Here is a 22,456-nt window from a genome sequence, read left to right as displayed (position 1 = left end):
GCAAAAAAACCCACAAAACTGTTCTGAGTAGTTGTCCCTGGGAAGTAGAACATGGGACTGGATTCTGGGTTGGGAAAATCTACTTCATTGTAGGTCCCTTCTTTACTAACTGGACTGGATTTTTGGAATCATGTACTCAAATTACTTAAAGATTTTTAAAATACTCAGAAAAAAAACACCCCATTTTCTCTTAATTTTGGTTGTTCACCAACAAAATGGACAGTCAAAAGCTTATATGTCAGTTATATCTCAATAAATAAATTTAAAAAGAAAACAGTCGTATAAAGTGGCAAGCTTCCTTTTGCAGGTATTCAAACACAGGCTGGAAGGGAATCTGTCAGACACGCCCTGGAAGATTTCTCTAGGAAGCAAGAGGTTAGCCTAGGGCACATCTAAACTCTGCCAACTACAAGATCCACCTTTTTGGTGGCACAAAAGGGGAAGGGAGCTGGCGGATATGGCTCCCCAAAAACCTGCAACCATCACAGACTGCTGGTATCAGGACACAGCAGACTGTCCCATCGTACCAGGGCAGACCTGAAGAGCGTGGGCTGCAGAGCCAGGCAGACATGCACACATGTATGTGACTTCTGGGTCAGCCACTTCTTCACCACGAAGACTGGAACAAGTTATCTAATATCTTTGAATTTTTTCCTCATCAGTAAAGTGGGGATAACGTCCAGCTTACAGGGTTGGTGTGAGCCCTAGGTAGGCAAGTGAATATAAAGCCCGCAGAAGGGCACCAGGCACACAGTGAAGTGCCCACGAGAGGCTGCCATCGCTGGAGGTGGACAGTGATCACCTTCAAGTGACTTGTTTCATGTGTCAATCTTCTAATGTACAAACATAAAAAGTGACAAACCAGAAAGCAGTTTTACATTGAACTAGCAGAGATGACTACATACAGCTCTTTTTGCAAACCCCATAACCAGATATTAAGTCAAGACAGCTGCTGCTAGATACTAACCTTCAAGGCTAAACTGTCCTACCCCATTCACAGCAGCATCAGGGCTTCAAGCAAGACCAGCCTTCTCAGGTCTTCACTCCTATATCTTCCTACTAAGCCAAGAGGCCAGAGAGGAACAGGAAGGGTTGTGCTATTATCCAGAAGATAAGAACGGCCCTGCCAACTTCGTTTACTCCTTGGGGCTCTGTGCCCCCAGAATGATTTTAAGAGGCCCCCATGTACATATGAGATTGGGCCCAAGTACAGATATTTTGGTCTGAACTGTGAGGTTATGGCAAAGAAAGGGTGGGTTGAATGGTTTTAGGCCAGGGAGCAAGTGTCACAAATGCTACATCTCCAGTGAAATAAGGCATATACTGCTGTCCCCAAACACCATGAGGCAAGGAGTGGCTGCCAGACTAGTCCACCCACGTGGGAGACTCAAACCTGGGACCTTGCAAAAATAAAATCTGGACACTAAGGGCCCCCCTTTTAGTGAAAGCCAAGGCCCTAGAATAGATGCTAGAAAGTCTTTTATTAGTCACCCTGAATTAAAATGACAGTTCAGGTCACTCTGGAAAGAAGAGAAATACTAACTACCCTCCCTTCAAGTTTTAGTAGCCAACAGGAATCTGGGCTCTGAAAAGTCGCAAAACACTTTTCCAGATTATCAGCAGCTGTGGCAACTGGTCAAATGTGTGAGCAGCAGGGAAGCTGAATGATCCCTGTGAGCAGAGCTCACTGTGGTAGCTCATGGCCATGGGCAGCTCAAGAGCATCACAACCTCCCCACTGGGACAGAATGCACTGCTCCATCCAGCCACCCACAGGACCAAGGGGTGGCAGTGCTGGAAACAGATGAGTCCATGTTCCACACATAACGGTACGGAGTGACTGTTAATAGATACGGTTTAAGCACAGCATTTGGAGACAACTCCTCTAGACGTTCTGTTATTAAGTCTTAAGAGCTTAGAGCCTGGGAGGATTGAGAAACTCTAAAGAATTAAACCAAAAAAAAAAGAAAGAAAGAGGGCGGCAGGTGTCAAAGACACAAGAGCTCTTTGTAGATGCTGACTGGCTCACTTTGTCCCCAAGTTCATCTTAGAGCTCAAGCGAATTTGAGACACAAGGCAGAGACATTAGACCTGTGTCAAGGGCAAAAACTTCTGGTAGTAGCTCTTCGTGACGTCAATCATCAGCTCCTGGGTACATTCTGGGAGCTCCCCTGAGAAGAGTCCTGAGGAAAGAAAGACCTGGTCAACCACGAGGAGCCGGAGGAGGCCCACATGCAGCTCTGACTTCTGTTGAAACCTCTAGAAGTCTCCTTTCTTTAGTCATGAATGTCTAAATACTACGTTTTCCATCTTTGGTGCTAACAGAATATTTCCACTGACCATATCTTCAAGATGATGTGAATTTGTGTGTGTGTGAGAGAAACAACTAATACTTTCCCAAAATGCAGAAATATATCCCAGGGACTTCCCTGGTGGCACAGTGGTTAAGAATCCTCCTGCCAATGCAGGGACACGGGTTCAAGCCCTGGTCCGGGAAGATCCCACATGCCACGGAGCAACTAAGCCTGTGCGTCACAACTGCTGAGCCTGTGCTCTAGAGCCCGCGAACCACAACTACTGAACCCACGAGCCACAACTGCTGAAGCCCACATGCCTAGAGCCTGTGCTCCACAAGAGAAACCACCGCAATGAGAAGCCTGCGCACCGCAACAAAGAGTGGCCACCACTTGCTGCAGCTAGAGAAAGCCCGCGCACAGCCACGAAGACCCAATGCAGCCAAAAATAAAAAAGTAAAAAAAAAAAAAAAATTAAAAAAAAGAGAGAAATATATTCCAGGTAAAAGAGGTTAGTACATCATGGCATAACCTGAAAAGTTAAGGCAAATCTGACTACATCAGACGTTGTTCCAGGCAAGGATTCGTCCATCCCCTGGATTCTGGGGTGACGCCTGCTGGGCAAGCCAAGGTAAGAGCTCTTGAGGGAAGAAACTGCCCTGCTATTCATACAATGAAACTGAATCCAAGGCCCGAACATGCTAGATATATTCAAATCACAAATGGAAGTAGAACAGAAACACCCTATAGAAAGACAAAAGATGCAGGAATCCTATTTAAGAATTTCTAGGAAAGAGGCACTCTCACACACTCTGGGTGGACGTGTAAACTCATACAACCGTTTGAAGAGCAATTTAGGAGTATCTAGCAAAACTTTTAAAAGTTCATACCCTGTGACCTGATAATCCAACTTTTAAGAATTTATTCTACAGATAATCTTGCCCAATTGCACAATATATGTACGAAAGCATCAATGCACAAAGTTTCTAATCATGAAAAACCAGGTGCAACTTCTTTTGATCCATTATGCCAGAGGATGATTAGTTATACTGTGGGATATTTATGCAATGAAAACCATGAAACTATTAAAAGGCATGAGGTGAATCTCATCATACTGACAAGAAAAGATGCCCAAGATATACTGTTAAGGAAGCAAGTTTCCTAACAGAACAGAGTATGATTCTGTTTATACATGTAAAAACAGTTTCATATTATATACACAAATATATATATAAACACACATACCTATACACTCATACGCATATAAAAACACACACATATGCTCTGGTATATATACAAAGAGAAAGGAGGATAGAAAAAATGGTCTTAAAAGATACACAATTCTCACAGGCACCTTTTACAAACTAGCAGCCCATGTCAGATTTCCAAATATATGTTTAGTCTGTACAGTATTTAATCTCCTAAAAAAAATTAGTACTCAACAATTAAAAATTCAGAAATACCATACAAAAATTCAGATTTTGAGCTCCTCATGAAACACCAGAAGTTCTCATGATATCATGCCTGTATTCTTAAACAGCTATGATAGGCTATTACTTCAATCATTTACATGATCTGCCAGGCTCCTGCGGACATCTGAGTTTTTGGTCCCTAACCCAGATCCTTTCTGTACGGTTTGCCTTTCATTTTGACTCAGTTTCATGCTGTGGAGCCTTCCAAAAATATGCTAGTTTTCCTGCAACCCTATGCCTCTTCATTAAAGGGGGAGATTGCCAACAGCAGTATCTAGATGGTTAGCATTTGTTTGTGAAGTCACATAAAATAAACATGGGAAGTACCCTATCAGTGCAAAAAGTACTGAACTCTAAATAAGGAGCTCTGGGAGTTCCCTGGTGGTCTAGTGGTTAGGATTCAGTGCTCTCACTGCCGTGGCCCCGTTTCAATCCCTGGCTGGGGAACTGAGATCCCAAAAGCCGAGGGGCCAAAAAAAAAAATTTTTTTTTTAAATAAATAAATAAGGAGTCTTTAGTGCTTGTCAAAGCTTTCCCCCAGCTAGCTCCGATACGTTGTACAACTCAACCTCCCTAGGCCTCAGTTTCCTCACCTATACAATGATCTCTAAGGTCCCAGGCAGAACTTCCACACACAGTGTTTATCTGGATTTCAAATATCTAGCAGTGCTTCCCTGCCATATGCCATCAGTGCTCAAAGACCATAAATTGGTTCTAAGGGCTTTGAATAAGTTAAAAGAGATTAAGATATTTCGTCAGCAATACACTTCTCATCTCAGCTCAGATGCTTGTCTCACAACTCCTAAAACAATCGCCAAGACCGTGCTGATATAGCACTTGCTAAGAACTATTAAACTTTCTCACAGTGGGAACTCATTATGGGGAGAATTACTTAATAAAAGTCTCTTCCTCCTTTGCAAACAGAGGTGCATGAAAGAGCAGAATGGCCCATTTCCTCCCCAAAGAATCCTAGTGGATGATTCTGTACATCTTTGAAATTTGCATTCAGTGATCTGAATAATGAGATTTTTAAAAATTGGAATAACAAATAAACCACCCAGTGGTTAGAGATCATATATTGTCAAATCTCTCTCTTCATATCATCTTCCATCTGTGAATCTGTGATGTGCCTTTACATGAGCTACGTGATTTCCACTGCATAAAACAACATGTAGAAGAAAAGAGACTGTCTTGAGGTGGGGGTTGGGAAATGTGAGGTTTTCTTCTTCTTGCTTTTCGGTGTTTTCCAAGCTCTCTAGCATGAGCATGGATTGCTTTTGTCTCGTCACATGTTTGTAATTTGGAACTCTGAGCTCATGAGGGCTTTGCCTACGGGCAAAGGTCAAAAGATAATGTATTTGCTTCTCTCAGGTGTCCTAGAGCTCTCACTGGTCTTAGAGCATGTTTTATGGTAACTTTTCAGTTAGGGCATTCCTGGGCAGGGCGGGAAGTACAAGTTCAAACCCCACCCAATGTGAAGGTAAGGCCATAGAATTCTTTGGACACACTTTTTATTTTTCCACCCAGAGCCCAAGGCAAGAGAGACATGCTTCCTCATACTTTTCCTGTGCTGGTGACAGATTTATCTAGTTATATTTTAGATAGTATTTCTGAGTACTCTGTACCAGGAGAATGTTTAAGTTAGCTAGATCAACATACTGTTAGAGATAGAAATCGCATGCATTACTTTTGTGAAAGAAAATAAACTTGAGTTTTAATAATCAACACCCAAGGTTACCTGGGCAGCCTGAGAAGACGGTGAATGGTGGGACCACAGTTTCTGGGGGTAATACTGTGTTGTCAAGAATTTTGCAACAGTCTTTCAACACACACCGGCGCCCCTGAAATTAAAATCTTGTTAATAGGAGATAGACCAGGAAATGGGAGTAAAAGTTGTCTTGTCTGCTGTGTGGAATATATTTATATTTTCTCTATTCATGATATCATACAATAGTCATGGACAGTGACAAGAGGCTTGGCTACTATTCCCTATTGCAGGTGGTACATGACAAGCAGGAGGTAAAAATGTGAGTGTGTACAAATTTGAGGTGGGGGTCATACACTAGGGACAGTTCAAGTTACCTTAGGCATTTCATACTACATGAAATTCAATCTTCAAGAATTCTGTTTACTTTTCTTTCTTCCTTTTTTTAATAATTTAGTGGATATCTGTTGTTTCGCTTGTCCAACATCCACTTCCCTTTCTTCTGGTAACAGAAGCTATATTTTCCTTGGATACCACCCCATCCCCATCTCAGTCCATGTGCTTCACCTCCCATCCCAAACTATGAACCCCAAGCCTGGCCACAGCCACTGGTTTAGGCAATCGGCGTATGAGCTGATGATGAATCTCAATGTCAGGGCTTCTGCTGGGACTACTGGGAAAAGCTCTCTCCAATGGGGATTTTAGAGGACAGGACAGAATCCTGGACCAGCCACTGGTTTCCATGAGGAAAGGACCTGCCTGAGAGCCTCCCAGAGGAAAACAAAAAAGGGAAGGGGATTAATTCTCATGACATCAACTGAACCCCCAGAGTCACTTATGTATGAAATTAGGATCTACTTCTGTACCCTTGCTTCATATTAGCCAGTACATTCGCTTTGAACCTACCAATTTAAGGTCTGTTTGTTCTTTTGCCAATTCCAACTGGAAAAGTCTTGGCAAATTCTTCTGGATATGAAGTTACTAGTTCATTTGTTCCCCCATGGGTAAGTGGTAGTTATTAGAAGGTTTAGGCTGGACATAATGCTTGACTTTATCCACTGTCATCACTTTTCAATTCTGCCATCACCCACGGCATTTTGGGGGCAAGAAATAAGGTCTGGGAACTTCATCTCTTTCATGGCTTAAGGGAAAGGAGAGCCTTCTGTATACAGTTAAAGTTATGTCTCAGACAACTTGCTGAGTAAATGAAAGATTGCATTTACATCATCCGGGTCTATAAGTTTACTTGTGTTCTGGTCAGATGATCTGATAAAACATCCCCAGGTGGCTGAAGATGCGGAACACCTAACAAATACCAGGATAATGCTAACCCATCTAGATCTTAGATTTTACCAAAGAATATGAAAGATACTTTGATTTGGTTGTGTTCAAATTTTCCCCCAGTATTAAATACCTAACTCTTATGTAAGTCCAGGAACTCCTGGGTAGATTGCCAAATGAATTTTTTAAAAAGCTTATACCTCTAAGGTCTGAATTTCTTTAGTGGCTAACTAAGTTGTCTCCAGTTGGGTGGTAACAGCCAAGTTGGGCAACATCTTTAGGTCAGAAGCAAGTTATGACTGCAGCTCATTTCTCCTTGGAAAGTTTTCTTCCACGAATTACCTATTATATTGGCAACATCAAAAATTGGGCAGATGGCCAGCTCCCCTGGTGACTCCCAAATTAACTCAAAGATGTCCTATGACGCCTAAGCTCCTAATAACTCAGACTAAGCACATGGGGCACTGAGTAAAAGGAGTGTGCTGCATATGGCAGGACACATTCACAGACAGGGACCTGCAGACACAGGGCCCTGGAAGAGAGGGACAGTGGAAATGAACCTTCTCACTGTATACTACCAGCCACCACACAGCCTGAGGGCACCTGCTTTCTAGAGTTGGCCATTCTGCCCACTCAGAGAAATGTGCTCAATTGGGTTTCAGAGAATTCTGGGTAAACTGATCAATTACATGGCAGCAGAATAAAAAATGCAGGTACTTCTTAGGCATGAATGGCTTGGCAATAGCTGAGGAGATAAAAAGCTGAAACTACTTCTTTATTCTTTCCTGGAGAACTTTCCAAGAAGGAGTTAAGAACTACATGTTGCTAGTATTATAGCTACCCATATCTCCTTATGCAAGTTATTTAGCAAGTTACTTAAATCCTGTGAAATAGGATATAAAACCAAGCCCGTAGGGATGCTGTCAAGACTAGAGACAAAAGTAAAACTCATGGCATGGTTAACAGTGCCTATTAATATTGCCTGTTAGGCTTTTCCTGCAGACATTTGGGCAATTCTGATTAACACCCACACCTTCACATATCCAAGCATAAGTTAGACTACCACATGAGATGCTACAGGAAGGATCCGTGTGTCATGAAGACAGTTGGACTCTAAATGAGTTCCTGCTAGCTCTGAGATTCTCAAAGGATCATTCTCCTGAGATTACTTGGGAATTTTTAAAGGCTCAGCAAATAAGCCCTGTCAATACTGAACAATGACAATACCATGAATTGATGTATTGAAAAGTGATACAAAAAGCAGAGCACCTAACAATAGGACTAGAATTCCCTAAGCTGTGGGAATAGCATTTGGATTTTAACCGTTCAGACATTTGGCTCTGGGGCTAAAGGACTAGGCTACTATGGTGATGTCTTCACATTGCTGAGGAAAATATCAGGAAAACCCAGCTGTGGCTTGGAAAGCCAGCTTTGGTCAAACAGTCAGAGTGAGGGGAGAGGATGGATTTCTTCTCCCTTTTCTCAACGTCAGCCCGAACCACAGACATTCTGTCTCTAATACATACTAAGGGACTCCCCTGGAGAAGAATATTTGGCAAAACAACTACTCCCTTTAATTCTGAGTAACAAGTCAGACTGGAATGTTTTTCTCAGCAGTGGGGTTCTCCATTGCACTGTCCACCTTTGCTGTGCCCTCATGGCTCCTGGAATGTGACTGCATGGCTTCTGCAGGTTTTCTGATACTTTAGGGTCCTAGTCTTATCCAGAGCAGAGAACTGACTCTAAATTAAGGGGAGTGGCCATTTAAATGTATGAAAGGGGTCTTGGCTTTTCCCAGAATCTGAGGGACAAACATAAAATGTAGGAGACATTTTCCCTGAAAACTCAGGCAGTTTGGCTCTGATCATTAACATTCTTACTCAGGATGGTCTCAGAAATCCTAACTGAAATCAACCTCTTCATCTATGAAATACCAAGAAATTCAGCCTTGGAAAGCCTTGGTTGGGTTAAACAAATTGATATCGAGGCACCTGTGGACCAGGGTCCTACAGGTTCTGCTGAGGGAGGGGCCCCCTCGCACCTGGCAAACCCAGCACCCTGAACTACGTGCAGCTCCCTTAACGTCATGCCCATTGGTGACTTTGACCCTTACACATGCCAATGTCTTCCCTGAAACACTCATTCTCCTCTGGTCTAGGAGCCAATTTTGATGCACCCTTCAAGATCCCCTCACCCCCACCAGACTGTAAGATTCTTGAGGTGAAGCAACAGGTAGGTCACATAGCGGCATGGCTATTCATACCACTAGGGTTCAAATCCCAGCAGTACCATTTACTAGCCTTGTCAAATCCCCTAATATCGAAGGTCTTCAGTCTCCTCACCTGAAAACAGGGATAATAACAGTACCTAGTATCCTTGGATGGTTGTGAGAATTAAATGAAATAATCAAAGGTAAGAGTTTAACGTCATATGGAAGAGGTTCCATAAAGGTTAGCCATGATTATTAATGCCTAGGAAAAACTCCAAATTCAGTAATAATTCTCATAGACCAGTAGACCAGAAAGGACTTCTACCCTGCTTGATGACAGAAGCAGAAGCCCACTGATGTGAGGGACACGAGCTAGAGAGAGAGTGAGGCTGCTCAGCCAGCCAAGTCACCATACTCACAATCACACAGTTCTTGCCAACGTGAACGTAAGAGCCAATCTGAGCTGCGTTGACCACACAATCTTCCTCAATAAAGACGTGGTCCCCAATATGTAGAGGAAAAAATGCAACGCTATAGAATAAAAAGAAGGTGAACAAAGAAAGGTCAAGGTGATATACTTTTGGTCAAGGTTTATAGAACTAAAGATCGTAATCTCAACTCCATCGTCTTTTCTTAATAAGACTGTTCCTAGCAAGGAAAGAATCCTCAGGCTTAACGAATTCTATAATGTTGAAGAAGATGCATGTGACTACTAAATCGAAATCAGAAATATTAGACCAAGGAAATTTGAAAGGAAATAGCAGAACAGTGAGAGCAAAACCTTCAAAGCTAAAAAATCTGGCACCAAAAAAAACAAATGAATGTTTTGCTCATTCTTGCCTCCTTTGAAAATGCCCACAGATCACATTTTCATTAATCTGCTCTATAATCCTTCAGGGGACTGATGTGAGGTTCATGGGATATAATTCTCAACATGCTAAAAATTTATATACTGACTGGTTTTATTGAGAGTCTACTATATGCCAGACTCTGTGCTAGGAACTGGGGAATACAATGGTGAGCAAAAGGGATGCAATCATGCCCATGGAGCTTACAAACAAGAGAAGAAAAGAGAGACTAAATAAATGATTAAATAAGTAATTAGTTACAACTGTGATAAGTGCTACAGAGGAAAAATAACACATTATGAGCGCATATAACAGAGACTTTACTCAGACTGGAGGTTAAGTAATTGAAAGTGACATTTAAGCCAGGACTTAAGGAGTCAGTCGGCTTTCTCCAGACTTGTGACATCATTCCCATTCTCCAGGACTCCTCAAATGTCATTGACTGTGGTCTGTGATCATATTTACAAGAAATTTCGGTACCTTGGGATGTAAAATATTTGGACTAGAACTAATATAAAGCAGCTGGATGCTCACTGGCTCTTTCCAGTCCTGTGTTCTATTTTATCAGGAATATTTTGTCAGAGATGATACCTGTCCTCCACAGACCTATACTTTATTTAAATCTTCCTTAATTCATTTGCATTTTTGGTCTGGACCCCTTGTGTGGCAATGGATTCCTTGATCTTATCATAGTCTACAACAGTACTATCAACTCCTTAATTTTAAATTAAAAACTCCAAACTTTATACTATCAGCTGGTCCTGGTATTGAGATATACAGGGGAGGAAATCGACATTCACCTTCTATTCACGTGTTGCTATTTACACTTTCATATTTCTATATTTCTCATGTGGACTATTCTAATTTACACTTCCCTCCATTCACCAATAAGCTTCTTATTCATTCTCAGTCCTCTTCCTGGACCATATCCAGCCCAATAATGCCTTTATCAGGAGGTGGAGTCAACAACTCTAGCAGAGCATCAGTCACTGTATGAAACCATGAAAAGGTGTCACAGGGTTTTCTGATTTCCACTCAATAGTCCTTTCTTTTAATTTTAAAAAATATTTATTAATATTTTGGCTGCACTGGGTCTTAGTTGTGGCACATGGGATCTTTAGTTGCAGCATGTGGACTTCTTAGTTGCAGCATGCATGCAGGATCTAGTTCCCTGACCAGGGATCAAACCCGGGGCCCCTGCATTGGGAGCACAGAATCTTAACCCACTGGACCACCAAGGAAGTCCCCTCCCCTCAACAGTCTTCTGAGGGACTTCCCTGGTGGTCCAGTGGTTAAGACTCTGTGCTTCCACTGAAGGGGGCCCGGGTTCGATCTCTGGTCAGGGAATTAAGATCCCACATGCCACACAGCACGGCCAAAAAAAAAAAAAAAAAAAATAGCCTTCTGAGCTAATGAGCAAATGCTTTCATCTAAATTTCATATGATTTACAATGACTCCCTGCTCCAATTCCTGTACATAATAAAAGCCTGGAGCCCAACATCACTATGGGAAATGCAGGACGATTCCTGCATGATATACACCCAGGTATGGTAGTCTGAGTTAGCTGCCCTCTTCTCTGTTCCTCCCTAACCATGTTCATGCCCCATTGACAGGAGTATCCCATTCTATAGTGGCTATCATGTTACAGCATCACATTCTATAGTAGCTTTCTGTTTATGTAATTCTTTCTATCACTAGGTTATTGTTGTTGTTTTTTTATTTTATTTTTTTGCGGTACGCAGGCCTCTCACTGTTGTGGCCTCTCCCATTGCAGAGCACAGGTTCCGGATGCGCAGGCTCAGTGGCCATGGCTCACGGGCCCAGCTGCTCCGCGGCATGTGGGATCTTCCCAGACCGGGGCACGAACCCGTGTCCCCTCCATCGGCAGGCGGACTCCCAACCACTGCGCCACCAGGGAAGCCCTGTTGTTGTATTTTTAATTGAGGTATAGTTTATTTCCAATATATAAGTTTCAGGTGTACAACACAGTGATCCACAATTTTTAAAGGTTATACTCCACTTATAGTTATTATAAAATATTAGCTATTATTCCCTGTGCTGTAAAACATATCCTTGTAGCTTATTTATTTTATATGTAGTAATTTGTACTTCTTAATCCCCTACCCCTGTCTTGCCCCTCCTCCTTCCCACTGGTAACCACTAGTTCGGTATATCTGTGAGTCTGTCTCTTTTTTTTACATTCACTAGTTTGTTTTACTTCTAACACTGGGTTATGAGACCCTATTTGATCCATCTGTATATGCCCAGCTTATAACCTAGTGACTGGCATAAGGAAAGCACTCAATCAATGCTTGCTGAATTCTTGGATGAAAAGCAGATGGTGCCATAGGTAGGAACGAGGAGGGCAAAGCGAGAGAGAGGCAAAGAGAATACCATCATATCAAGCATAGCGGTCGGTTTTCCTGCCCTGTCCATGCCCTTTCTTAGACAATCCTTATGCCCACTGAGAGATCAGGGGGCCTGACTTGACCCTGCTCTCTGGGTCAAAGCTGTTTTTAGACTGGGTGTTTTTAGACTGGGGGTGGGCTGTTTTTAGACTGGGGGTGTTCTCTCTCCCAACATTTTGTTGATAGGACCTAAAATCTCTGGTTGGTATCCATTGGAAGCCTAAATGGAGAAGTGATGTAAAAAAACGGGCTGAGGCAGCAAGGTTGGCTCCATTAGAAAAGCCGGAAGATATAGCTGAAAGAAAAAAGAGGGAAGCAGAAGTGCAGAGAGAAGAACAGTTAAGAAACAGTATAACCTTGGTAACAGAGCGGCAGTCAGACAGAATAGTGGTCTTGACTCTGGCTAGCTGTCCAGTTCCAGGTTCTAGTCCCTTGTGAAGCCTGACCCCTTTTTCTACCCTTAAATTCCATCAAATATGCCTGTGGCTGTTTAATCAGAACCCCCTTTGCTTTTGCCAGCTTAAGTGGATTGTTTCTGGCAACTAACCACCAACTAGACTAAGACAACCAACACCAGAGTTGTGTTCATTATGGTGAATTCTTACTTAGTGTCCCAAACAATAGCGTAGACCTGCTCCTTCCCCCACAACTCAACGCATGGATAGTACCACCAGTAGCAGCATCTTGCCCAAGACTGAATCAGGTCATTAAATTACATACCCTTTGCTGAATTTCTTGAATGGTGGCCTTATGACACTCCGACTTTTCACAACACAATGACGTCCAACTCTTACATTTGCCAGATCCCCTCGAATAATACAGTCATTCATCACAATGGTCTATAAAACAAAGCATATTTTAAAAAGCTACTAACATAGCCTAAAACATAATGAAAAAGAGTAGGAAACCAGACAGTTTGAGAGTTATGCTATATTCTACTGAATCACCTGTTCTGTCAAAAGGGATAACTTTTAAGGTAAAGAGAATTGCCCTCATAATACTGATTGCAGTTCAAGATGTTCCCAGTACATCACAGGCTTTGCCCTTATTATCCCATGAATAGGACTCAATGGATGGACAAACATTTATTGAGAATACCTGTGGCAGACCTGGTCTGTGTATCTCCTCAGATGCACTTGGTTCCACCTGCCCCCAAGCCTTGGCTGCTTGCTCAGTGAGAGTCCTGGCTGTTCCCACCTTTGTCTAATCTCCTAACAGTACTATCTCCAACTTCATGCTCCAGAGGTGGACCCACTGAGGTTCTGCTTCCTCTCCCAATTTCTGGACCTAGATTATGTGCTACACTGCAAGGTGTGATATCTGGCTTCCCCAGAGGTTGCCAGGAGGGGCTGAATAACACAACCCAGAAACTGGGGGGAACTAATGCCCCATACTTGGTAAAGAGTAGGCATTCTTGAAACGTCTGCTGAATAAATGAGGTTTAAAAAAAAAAAGTGCACGTGGCTGAGGTTGCGGCTGGGAAAGTAAGCAAGGGACCAGATCATGAAGAATTACCTGTGCTGAGTACAGAAGTTCAGATGTTTTTCCCTAGCGGGTATAACGAATCAATGAAAGATTCTAAGCAGAGGATTAACACAAGCGAAGCTTCATTTTAGAAATATTACTCTGGAAGCAGTCTGGAGCCTGAATGGAGGCAGGCAAGACTGGAGGGGATGTGACCCTTCAGATGGATCAAGGTGAAACGAGATGGTGGGCCTTACCTAAGGCAAAAGCTGTGCATCAGGGAAAGAGAAATAAATCAGAGGTAGAGGAATCTGAGCAATCCTTTAGATCTAGCTACCAATTTAGAGGAAGGAGAGGGGGACAGAGATCACATTAAGCAACACTGTGTAAACAGAATCAGCCAAATTCAGAAATTTGAAAATACTGCAGGACAGTGAGCCAGTTTCCTCAACATATAAATGGCATGCGGAGAAAAACGAGGCAGGGAATGAGAACTGTTACAGATTCAGAGAGACTTAAGAAACACATCAACCAAACAGTAATGTGTACCTGACCTTGTCTGGATCCTGATTTGAACAAGCCAACTGTAAAAAGACATCTTAAGATAATGGAGGGACTTCCCTTGTGACGCAGTGGTTAAGAATCCGCCTGCCAATGCAGAGAACATGGTTCAATCCCTGGTGCGGGAACATTCCACATGCCGCGGAGCAACTAAGCCCATGCATCACAACTATTGAGCCTGCGCTCTAGAGCCTGTGTGCCACAACTACTGAGCCCATGTGCCACAACTACTGAAGCCCGCAAGCCCTAGAGCCTGCACGCTGCAACTACTGAAGCCCACGCGCTCTAGGGCTCGTGTGCTGCAACTGCTGAGCCTGCGTGCTGCAACCACTGAAGCCCACATGCCTAGAGACTGTGCTCCGCAACAAGAGAAGCCACCGCAAAGAGAAGCCTGCACCCCGCAATGAAGAGTAGCCCCCACTCGCCGCAACTAGAGAAATTCCGGGCACAGCAACGAACACCCAACGCAGCCAAAAAAAAAAGATAATGGAAAGACTGAACATGGACTGAGGATTAGATTAGATGATATTAGGGAAAGACTGGCTTTTTAAAAAATATAATAACGGTCTTCTATACATTTTTTAAAGCCTTTAAATATCAGTGATATACATTGAAATATTTATGGGTAAAATAATATTATGCTTGCAATTTGCTTTAAAATATTCCACTCCAAAATTGGTTTGAACTTGGCAGGTGAGTATAGAGATGAAGCAAGAATGCCAGAATATTGCTAATTGTAGAAGCCGGAGAATGAGTATATAGGGACTCATTATATGTTCTCTCTACTCTATTTTTTTTTGTGGTACGCGGGCCTCTCACTGTTGTGGCCTCTCCCATTGCGGAGCACAGGCTCCGGACTCGCAGGCTCAGCGGCCATGGCTCACGGGCCCAGCCGCTCTGCGGCATGTGGGATCTTCCCGGACCGGGACACAAACCTATGTCCCCTGCATCGGCAGGCGGACTCTCAACCACTGCGCCGCCAGGGAAGCCCTGTTCTCTCTACTCTTAAATGTGTCCTAAAAGTTCCATAACAATACTGCTCATCTATAAAAAGTAATGAACTACTAATCCATGAATATATCCAACAACATGGATAAATCTCAAAAACATTATGCTGAGGGAAAGAAGCTGACCCCCCCCCCAAAAAGTACATGATTCCAATTACAGGAAACTTGAGAAAATGCAAAACTAACCTCTATTCGTTTTACATAGGTTACCTGGGCAAAGCTAGAAGAAGGCTTGACTGCAGAGGGACACAAGGAAACTAGGGTGATGTAAATATTTTATATCTTGACTGTGGTACTAGTTGCATAGATGTCCCCATCAGCCAAACCTTTTCAAACTGCATATTTAAAATGGGTATACTTGGGCTTCCCTGGTGGCACAGTGGTTGAGAGTCCACCTGCCGATGCAGGGGACATGGGTTCGTGCCTCGGTCTGGGAAGATCCCACATGCCGCGGAGCGGCTGGGCCCGTGAGCCACGGCCACTGAGCCTGCATGTCTGGAGCCTGTGCTCCGCAACGGGAGAGGCCACAACAGTGAGAGGCCCGCGTACCACAAAAAAAAATAATAATAAAATAAAATGGGTACACTTTATTGTATGTAATATACCTAAATAAAAATGATTTTTTAAAAAATAAATTTATTTATTTTATTTTTGGCTGTGTTGGGTCTTTGTTGCTGTGTGTGGGATTTTCTCTAGTTGCGGTGAGCGGGGCCTACTCTTCGTTGCAGTGTGCGGGCTTCTCATTGCGGTGGCTTCTCCCGTTGCGGAGCACGGGCTCGGCTCTAGGCACGTGGGCTTCAGTAGTTGTGGCTCGTGGGCTCTAGAAGCACAGGCTCAGTAGTTGCGGCGCACGGGCTTAGTTGCTCCACGGCCTGTGGGATCTTCCCGGACCAGGGCTCGAACCCATGTCCCCTGCACTGGCAGGCAGATTCTTAACCACTGCGCCACCAGGGAAGTCCTAAAAATGATTTTTTTTAATGTTCCATTATAAAATATTTAAAAAGAAAAAAAAAGAAGAGATTTTATATGACTCGGTCATTGTTTAGATGTTGGGTAAGAGAAAAAGAATCTAGGACAGGGTAAGCAATTCTGGGGATTAGATGATAAATTCAATTTTGAAATTCTGAGTTTGTGGAATCTGTGGGATGATCAACAGGCAGTTGTAAATAAAGGTCTGGGGCCCAAGATAGAAGGTCAGGCTAGAGAAGTAGATGGGAACACCTCAAATATAGGTGAATTTAGACAAATCACTAGCCAGAACATGAGGCTCTGAGAAGATACTGAAAAAGAAATGGGCTCACACCTGGAAGAGTTTACCAATCTGACCCACATATGTTCAGTCTATAAAACCTCTATGCGTAAAAAGAAATTTTCACATCTGTTGCTGATTGTAAAGTATTACAGGTCCTCTTGGTTTTTTTGTTTTGTTTTGTTTTGTTTTTGTTTTTTTGGCTGTGCCATGCAGCTTGCGGGATCTTAGCTCCCTGACCAGAGATCGAACCCAGGCCCCAGCAGTGAAAGTGCCGAGTCCTAACTACTGGACTGCCAGGGAATTCCTCTCTTGGTTTTTAAAAGCTATCTTCTTCAAGCTTAGAGAGATGTCTATTTCTAGTACATAATTCTTTCATCTGAGATCCTTAATTTACTTCAATCATTGTTTTTCAGCTTGTGTTTCCATCTACAATCAGAGAAAATGACTTATTTTTCTTTTGGAAGAAAACAGAATACCAAGAGTTCTGAGTATTTGGTAATGGCTGTTATTGTTTTATTGTGTTTTAAGTAAAGATAACAATCTTAATCTAGAAATAAAGAAAATCCATATAAGTCCCTCAGTCAGCCTAAATTACATTCCCACTGAGGAAGCAAACACACAAAAAACATAAGAAAGAAACGATATCACAGATGGTCAAAGAAATTTAGCAAGTGGTATTCAAACCCTGGTTTCCTATCTCATAAAGAATGGAGCTAAAGAAGAGAAGTCAGATTAAAAATAGAGGCAACATGGGCTTCCCTGGTGGCGCAGTGGTTCAGAGTCCGCCTGCTGATGCAGGGGACACGGGTTCGTGCCCCGGTCCGGGAAGATCTCACATGCTGCAGAGCGGCTGGGCCCGTGAGCCATGGCAGCTGAGCCTGCGCGTCCAGAGCCTGTGCTCTGCAACGGGAGAGGCCGTGTACTGTATTTAAAACAAAACAAAACAAAAGAGGCAACAGGGTGTTAAAATGAAAGGAGGTGCCTAAAAAGACCTCTCAGGGAGAAAAACAGTATTAAAGCAGACTTCACCGAACTCAACAAGGACAAGGCAGAGGTGGCAAGTTGGGGGTCTGAGGGCTGTACCTAGAAATGGTTTTCTCTGGCCTCTGCAGCCATTTTTATCATTTAAATTAGATGCTATTATGTGAATAGTAGGACATTTTACATTTAAAAAAAATCCAGATTTCCAGTTTCTTTTGAGAAAATCAGAAGCTCTGCAAGTACAGGTCTGCACTCCCAATGGCAACAATCAGCCCAAGCTTAGCTAGGTTCTGTATTCTCCAATTCACTAGGCCCCACCATTCTGGTTTACACCCAGTCCTCTTTGCTCATCTGATCCCTGTCTCTTCCTGCAGGCACTGTGACACCCGATGGAAAACAGAAATGTCAAAGTTCTGAAAGGGGCAGGGGCTGGAAACAAAAATGGATTGTTCATAATAACAAAAAGCTGGAAACAAAATAACTATCCACCTATAAAAGACGGGATAAACCGAATTGTACACAGCAGTGAAAATGCATAAACCACAATGAATCTTAGAAACTAAGCTGAGAATGATGTTACTTACTAAATGTAATATATGTTTTCTATTGTCATTATTACAATAACTGAGAGTAAAAATAGTAAGTCACAGAAAACCAAGTAAAGCTAAACAATATATATTATTTAGAAATACACACATATGTGGTAAAAATTTTGTTTTGAAAAATAAAGAATTTATAAGAAAAAGTTCAGAATAGTGGCATCATCTTGGAAGGAGGTAGAAGAAAGAAATGGGAGAGGAACTTCAGGCTGTACTGTATTATTATGCATTGATTATGTTCCAGTTCTTCAGTTGGGTGGTGGGTTCATGGTGTTGATTTAATTTTTATGCTTCATAACATATATATCACATATCAGTCTTCTGTGTGCACCAAATATTGCCAAATAAAACACCTTTCAAAAAAGAAAGAGGGCCCCGAATAACCAAAACAATCTTGAAAAAGAAGAAGTTGGAAGACTCATATTTCCTGATTATAAAATTTACTAGAAGTCTACAGTAACCAAAATAGTGTAGAACTAGCATAAGGACAGATATATCAACTATGGAATAGAATTGAGAGTGCAGAAAGTAACCCATACATCTGTGGCCAGATGATTTTCTATAAGGATGACAAGACCATTCAATGGGGAAAGAACAATCTCTTCAACAAGTGGTGCTGGGACAAGTAGAATTCCACCCCCCCCAAAATTAATTAATTAGGACCCCAACCTCACATCATATGCAAAAATTAACTCAAAATGGATCAACAACCATTTAAATACAAGTGCTAAAACCATAAAACTCTTAGAAGAAAACACAGGAGTACATCTTCATGATCTTGGGTTTGGCAAGGATTCTTAGATATACAACATCAAAAACTTAAGCAACAAAAGAAGAAATAGATAAACTGGACTTCATCAAAATTAAAAACTCTTGTGCATCAAAGAACATTATCAAGAAAGTAAAAAGAACATTATCAAGAAAGTAAAAAGACAACCTACAGAATGGTAGAAAATATTTGCAATCATAAATCTGATAAGGATTTAACACCCAGAATATAAAGAACTCCTACAATTCAACAACAAATAGACAAGATTTTAAAATGGTCAAAGGACTGAATAGATATTTCTCCAAAGATATGCAAATGGCCAATAAGATAAAAGATGTTCATCATCATTAGACATTAGGGAAATGCAAATTACACTACTATATATATAAAAGATAACTAATAAGAACCTATTGTATAGCACAGGAAACTCTATTCAGTGCTCTGTAATGACCTATATGGGAATGGAATCTAGCAGAGAGTAGATATATGTATATGGATGGCTGATTCACTTTGCTGTACAGCAGAAACTAACACAACATTGTAAATCAATGATACTCCAATAAAACATTAATTAAAAAAAAAAACACAATGAGGGGCTTCCTTGGTGGTGCAGTGGTTAAGAATCCGCCTGCCAATGCAGGGGACACAGGTTTGAGCCCTGGTCTGGGAAGATCCCACATGCCGCGGAGCAACTAAGCCAGTGCGCCACAACTACCGAACGTGAGCTCTAGAGCCCATGAGCCACAACTACTGAGCCCACGTGCCACAGCTACTGAAGCCCACACACCTACAGCCCATGCTCCACAATGAGAGGCCACCACAACGAGAAGCCCGCGCACCGCAATGAAGAGTAGCCCCCGCTCGCCGCAACCAGAGAAAGCCCGCGCACAGCAACAAAGACCCAACGCAGCCAAAAATAAAATAAATAAAGTAACTAATTAAGAAAAAAACACACAATGAAATATTGAATACCTTTCATATACACATCCAAAAAAAAAAGAACCCAGAAAATTACAAGTGTTCATGAGAAATTGGTACTCTCTTGCATTGCGGTGGGAACGTAAAATGGTGCAATTTGGCAGTTCTTCGCAAAGCTGAAAAATAGAACTGCCATATGACCCAGACACCCCCACCCCTAGGTATGTAATAAATAACTGAAAACAGAGCTCAAATACATCCTTGTATGCCAATGTTCATTGCAGCAATACTCACGATAGTGGAGAGGTAGAAACAATCCAAGTGTCCATCAACAGATGAATAAATAAAATATACATATATACAATGGAATATTAGTCATGAAAAGGAATAAAATTCTGATACGTGTGGATGAGCCTTGAAAACATTATGCTAAGTGCAATAAGCCAGCCCAAAGGACAAATCTTGCATGACTGTGCTTAAATGACATATATCTAGAATAGGCACATTCATAGAGGCAGAAAGTAGATTGAGGTTACCAGGGTCTGGGAGGAAAGGGGATGAGAGTTATTCCTTAATGGGTTCAGAGCTTCCGTCTGAGTGGTGAAAATGTTTTAGAAATAGATATAGTGGTGATGATTGCACAACACTGTGAATATAATTAATGTCAATGAACTGTATACTTCAAAGTGCTTAAAGTGGCGAATTTTGTCATAAATACACACACACACACACACACACAAATCTTCCCTACAAAATCACAGAAAATGGTTTGGAATTAGCTGAAGGATTTCAAAGAAAACTCCACATATTTGCTAACGAGTCAGATGGAGTTAACTGAATTTTCTAATTTTGTACTAAAACAGTGTATCTATAATTACTAATTATATCTAACTACCAAACTCTATTTCTTTTCTATTAAATCTCATGGTATGATGGGGTAACAGACACAGTAATTGTGTCTCTACTGAAAATATCTGTGATCTTTTGATTACAATGAGATTATTTTACCTCTAGAAGTTACAGATTTAATATTTCAAGGAAAATTGAGTGCTCCTAATGGCAGGAAGAAACTATGGACTTCAGTGTTTGTCAAGCTCAAATATATCTTGATATTTTCTCTGGTTCTAAAGTGTTCTAATATTATCCCAGGTTTATGCTCATCTCTGTGCTATTTCAGTTTATTCAGACTACAAGATTCTGAGCCTTTCACATTCCATTTCTCAAATGCATTTCAGATTTTGGTTACCTTTCCCAATTCTCAAATTAATTTTAAGTTTCAGTTAATAATGAATCATTAATTAGTAAACAGATAATTATATCAGTATCACTTTAGTTTCTACACTAAAATACTGTGCTGTCTATTTATGTTTTGTGTCCAGTAATACAGGACACACTACAATACTGTCCAATAATTTCAGTGCTAGGTGTCATTGTATTTTGTGCCTGGAATAACAGGAAAAAGGCTTTCTGTTGCCTCTTTTTACTGCATATTTTTTGTATTCAATAAATCCAATTTGGAGCATTAAAAAAGAGAGAGAGAATTTTAGCATATATAGCAATAAATTGGGGACAACATTTCATCTGCCCTGCTAATGTGATAATCAGTGGAAAGAAAGCAGAAATACGCATCCCGGAGCAGGCTCCGTCCCTTACCTTGCCATTGAGAACGATGTTCTGACTTCCACACAGTACAGACTGGCGACTAACTTTGTTCCCAGATGCCTGAAAGGAAAGAGCAGAAAAACGAGGTGAGCAAACTGAGTGGGTTCTGGGCTACAGGTTTCCATCAAGAAAGCTCATACTGGAGAGAAAAGGACTTGCAAAGGGGTGTCGTCTGCAATGGAATGAGTCAGGATATCAAAAAAGCAAGGATGAATTAGGAACTTAGGGATTCAAGGAACAGACCCAGAAATTGGACGTGGTACGTCTATAGCCTAGCGGCAGCGACTCTCATTTCTACACGTCGGTTTTACAGCCCTAAAAACAGGATAATGACTTTACCAATAGCATAGAGTTGTGAGAATTCAATGAAAAAATAAAGGGTAATGCCGACTGAGCACTAACCCGGTTTCGAGCAATTAACACACATCTACATATACTTTGTATTGACTATAAAGAACCTAACAAACAAACAAAAAAGAACCTAACAGTCTTTAGCACGTAGTAATAAATTATGACGTTAGTTTAAAAAAAAAATTTTTTTTAAAGGCCTGAAGCCCAGAGCTGTAATTATCAGGATGGATGAGACTTGTCCTGCTTTCTGGAAGGCGTTTTATCTCTACGAGGAAATCAGGAATAAATTTTAAAAAGCCTAAACTGGCCATGCAAGGAATGCATAACGAAGCCACACCATACATGAACTCTCACTGCGTATCTCGGACTAAACGCCAAAGGGACCTGGGGTGGGGCAGGGACAGGATGGAGACGGCGGCCTCAGGGGATGCAGGCTTGGAGAGGGGAGGGCAGATGTCTGGACACGCGCACCGTCTCGATGTACTCGGACTTGTTGTAGAGAAGCTCGCCCAACTCCATGGCCACCAACCCCCCTGCGCAGCTCCGGCTCCTGTCAAAGTCTGTCCGCCTGTCTCTCCGCCTCAGACTCCGGCTACTTCCGGCTGCTCCTCCACTTCCGCTCTGGGCGGTCTGCGGTCTCATCCATAGCTCGGCTCTCCGCTAGCTGGCCTCGCT

The 22,456-nt window shown here is 42.0% G+C and overlaps 1 protein-coding gene across 1 annotated transcript; it reads right to left on the bottom strand.

Moving 5' to 3' along the window:
• Window positions 1-1,462: 1,462 nt before the first annotated feature.
• Window positions 1,463-22,411, bottom strand: DCTN5 (dynactin subunit 5). The gene is made up of 6 exons (XM_004268579.4): window positions 22,253-22,411; window positions 21,422-21,490; window positions 12,938-13,056; window positions 9,380-9,491; window positions 5,504-5,606; window positions 1,463-2,182 (listed from the first exon to the last, which is right to left on the bottom strand). Exons 1-6 carry the CDS (start codon window positions 22,298-22,300, stop codon window positions 2,085-2,087), a joined length of 549 nt encoding a protein of 182 aa, XP_004268627.1. The 5' UTR covers window positions 22,301-22,411; the 3' UTR covers window positions 1,463-2,084.
• Between the last annotated feature and the right edge of the window lie 45 nt (window positions 22,412-22,456).

The sequence above is a fragment of the Orcinus orca genome, chromosome 16, assembly GCF_937001465.1.
Source record: "Orcinus orca chromosome 16, mOrcOrc1.1, whole genome shotgun sequence".
Lineage (NCBI taxonomy): Eukaryota > Metazoa > Chordata > Mammalia > Artiodactyla > Delphinidae > Orcinus > Orcinus orca.
This window is presented reverse-complemented; position numbering and strand designations above follow the sequence as displayed.

What these genes read in the sequence shown, in the direction of transcription:
- DCTN5 (XM_004268579.4), bottom strand. Translation starts at nt 22,300, where the DNA reads ATGGAGTTGGGCGAGCTTCTCTACAACAAGTCCGAGTACATCGAGACG. An exon ending in TTGGCAAGAACTGTGTGATT is followed by an intron (nt 5,607 to 9,379) that starts GTGAGTATGGTG and finishes TTTTAATTTCAG; the next exon opens with GGGCGCCGGTGTGTGTTGAA. An exon ending in CGTCTTCTCAGGCTGCCCAG is followed by an intron (nt 2,183 to 5,503) that starts GTAACCTTGGGT and finishes TTCTTTCCTCAG; the next exon opens with GACTCTTCTCAGGGGAGCTC.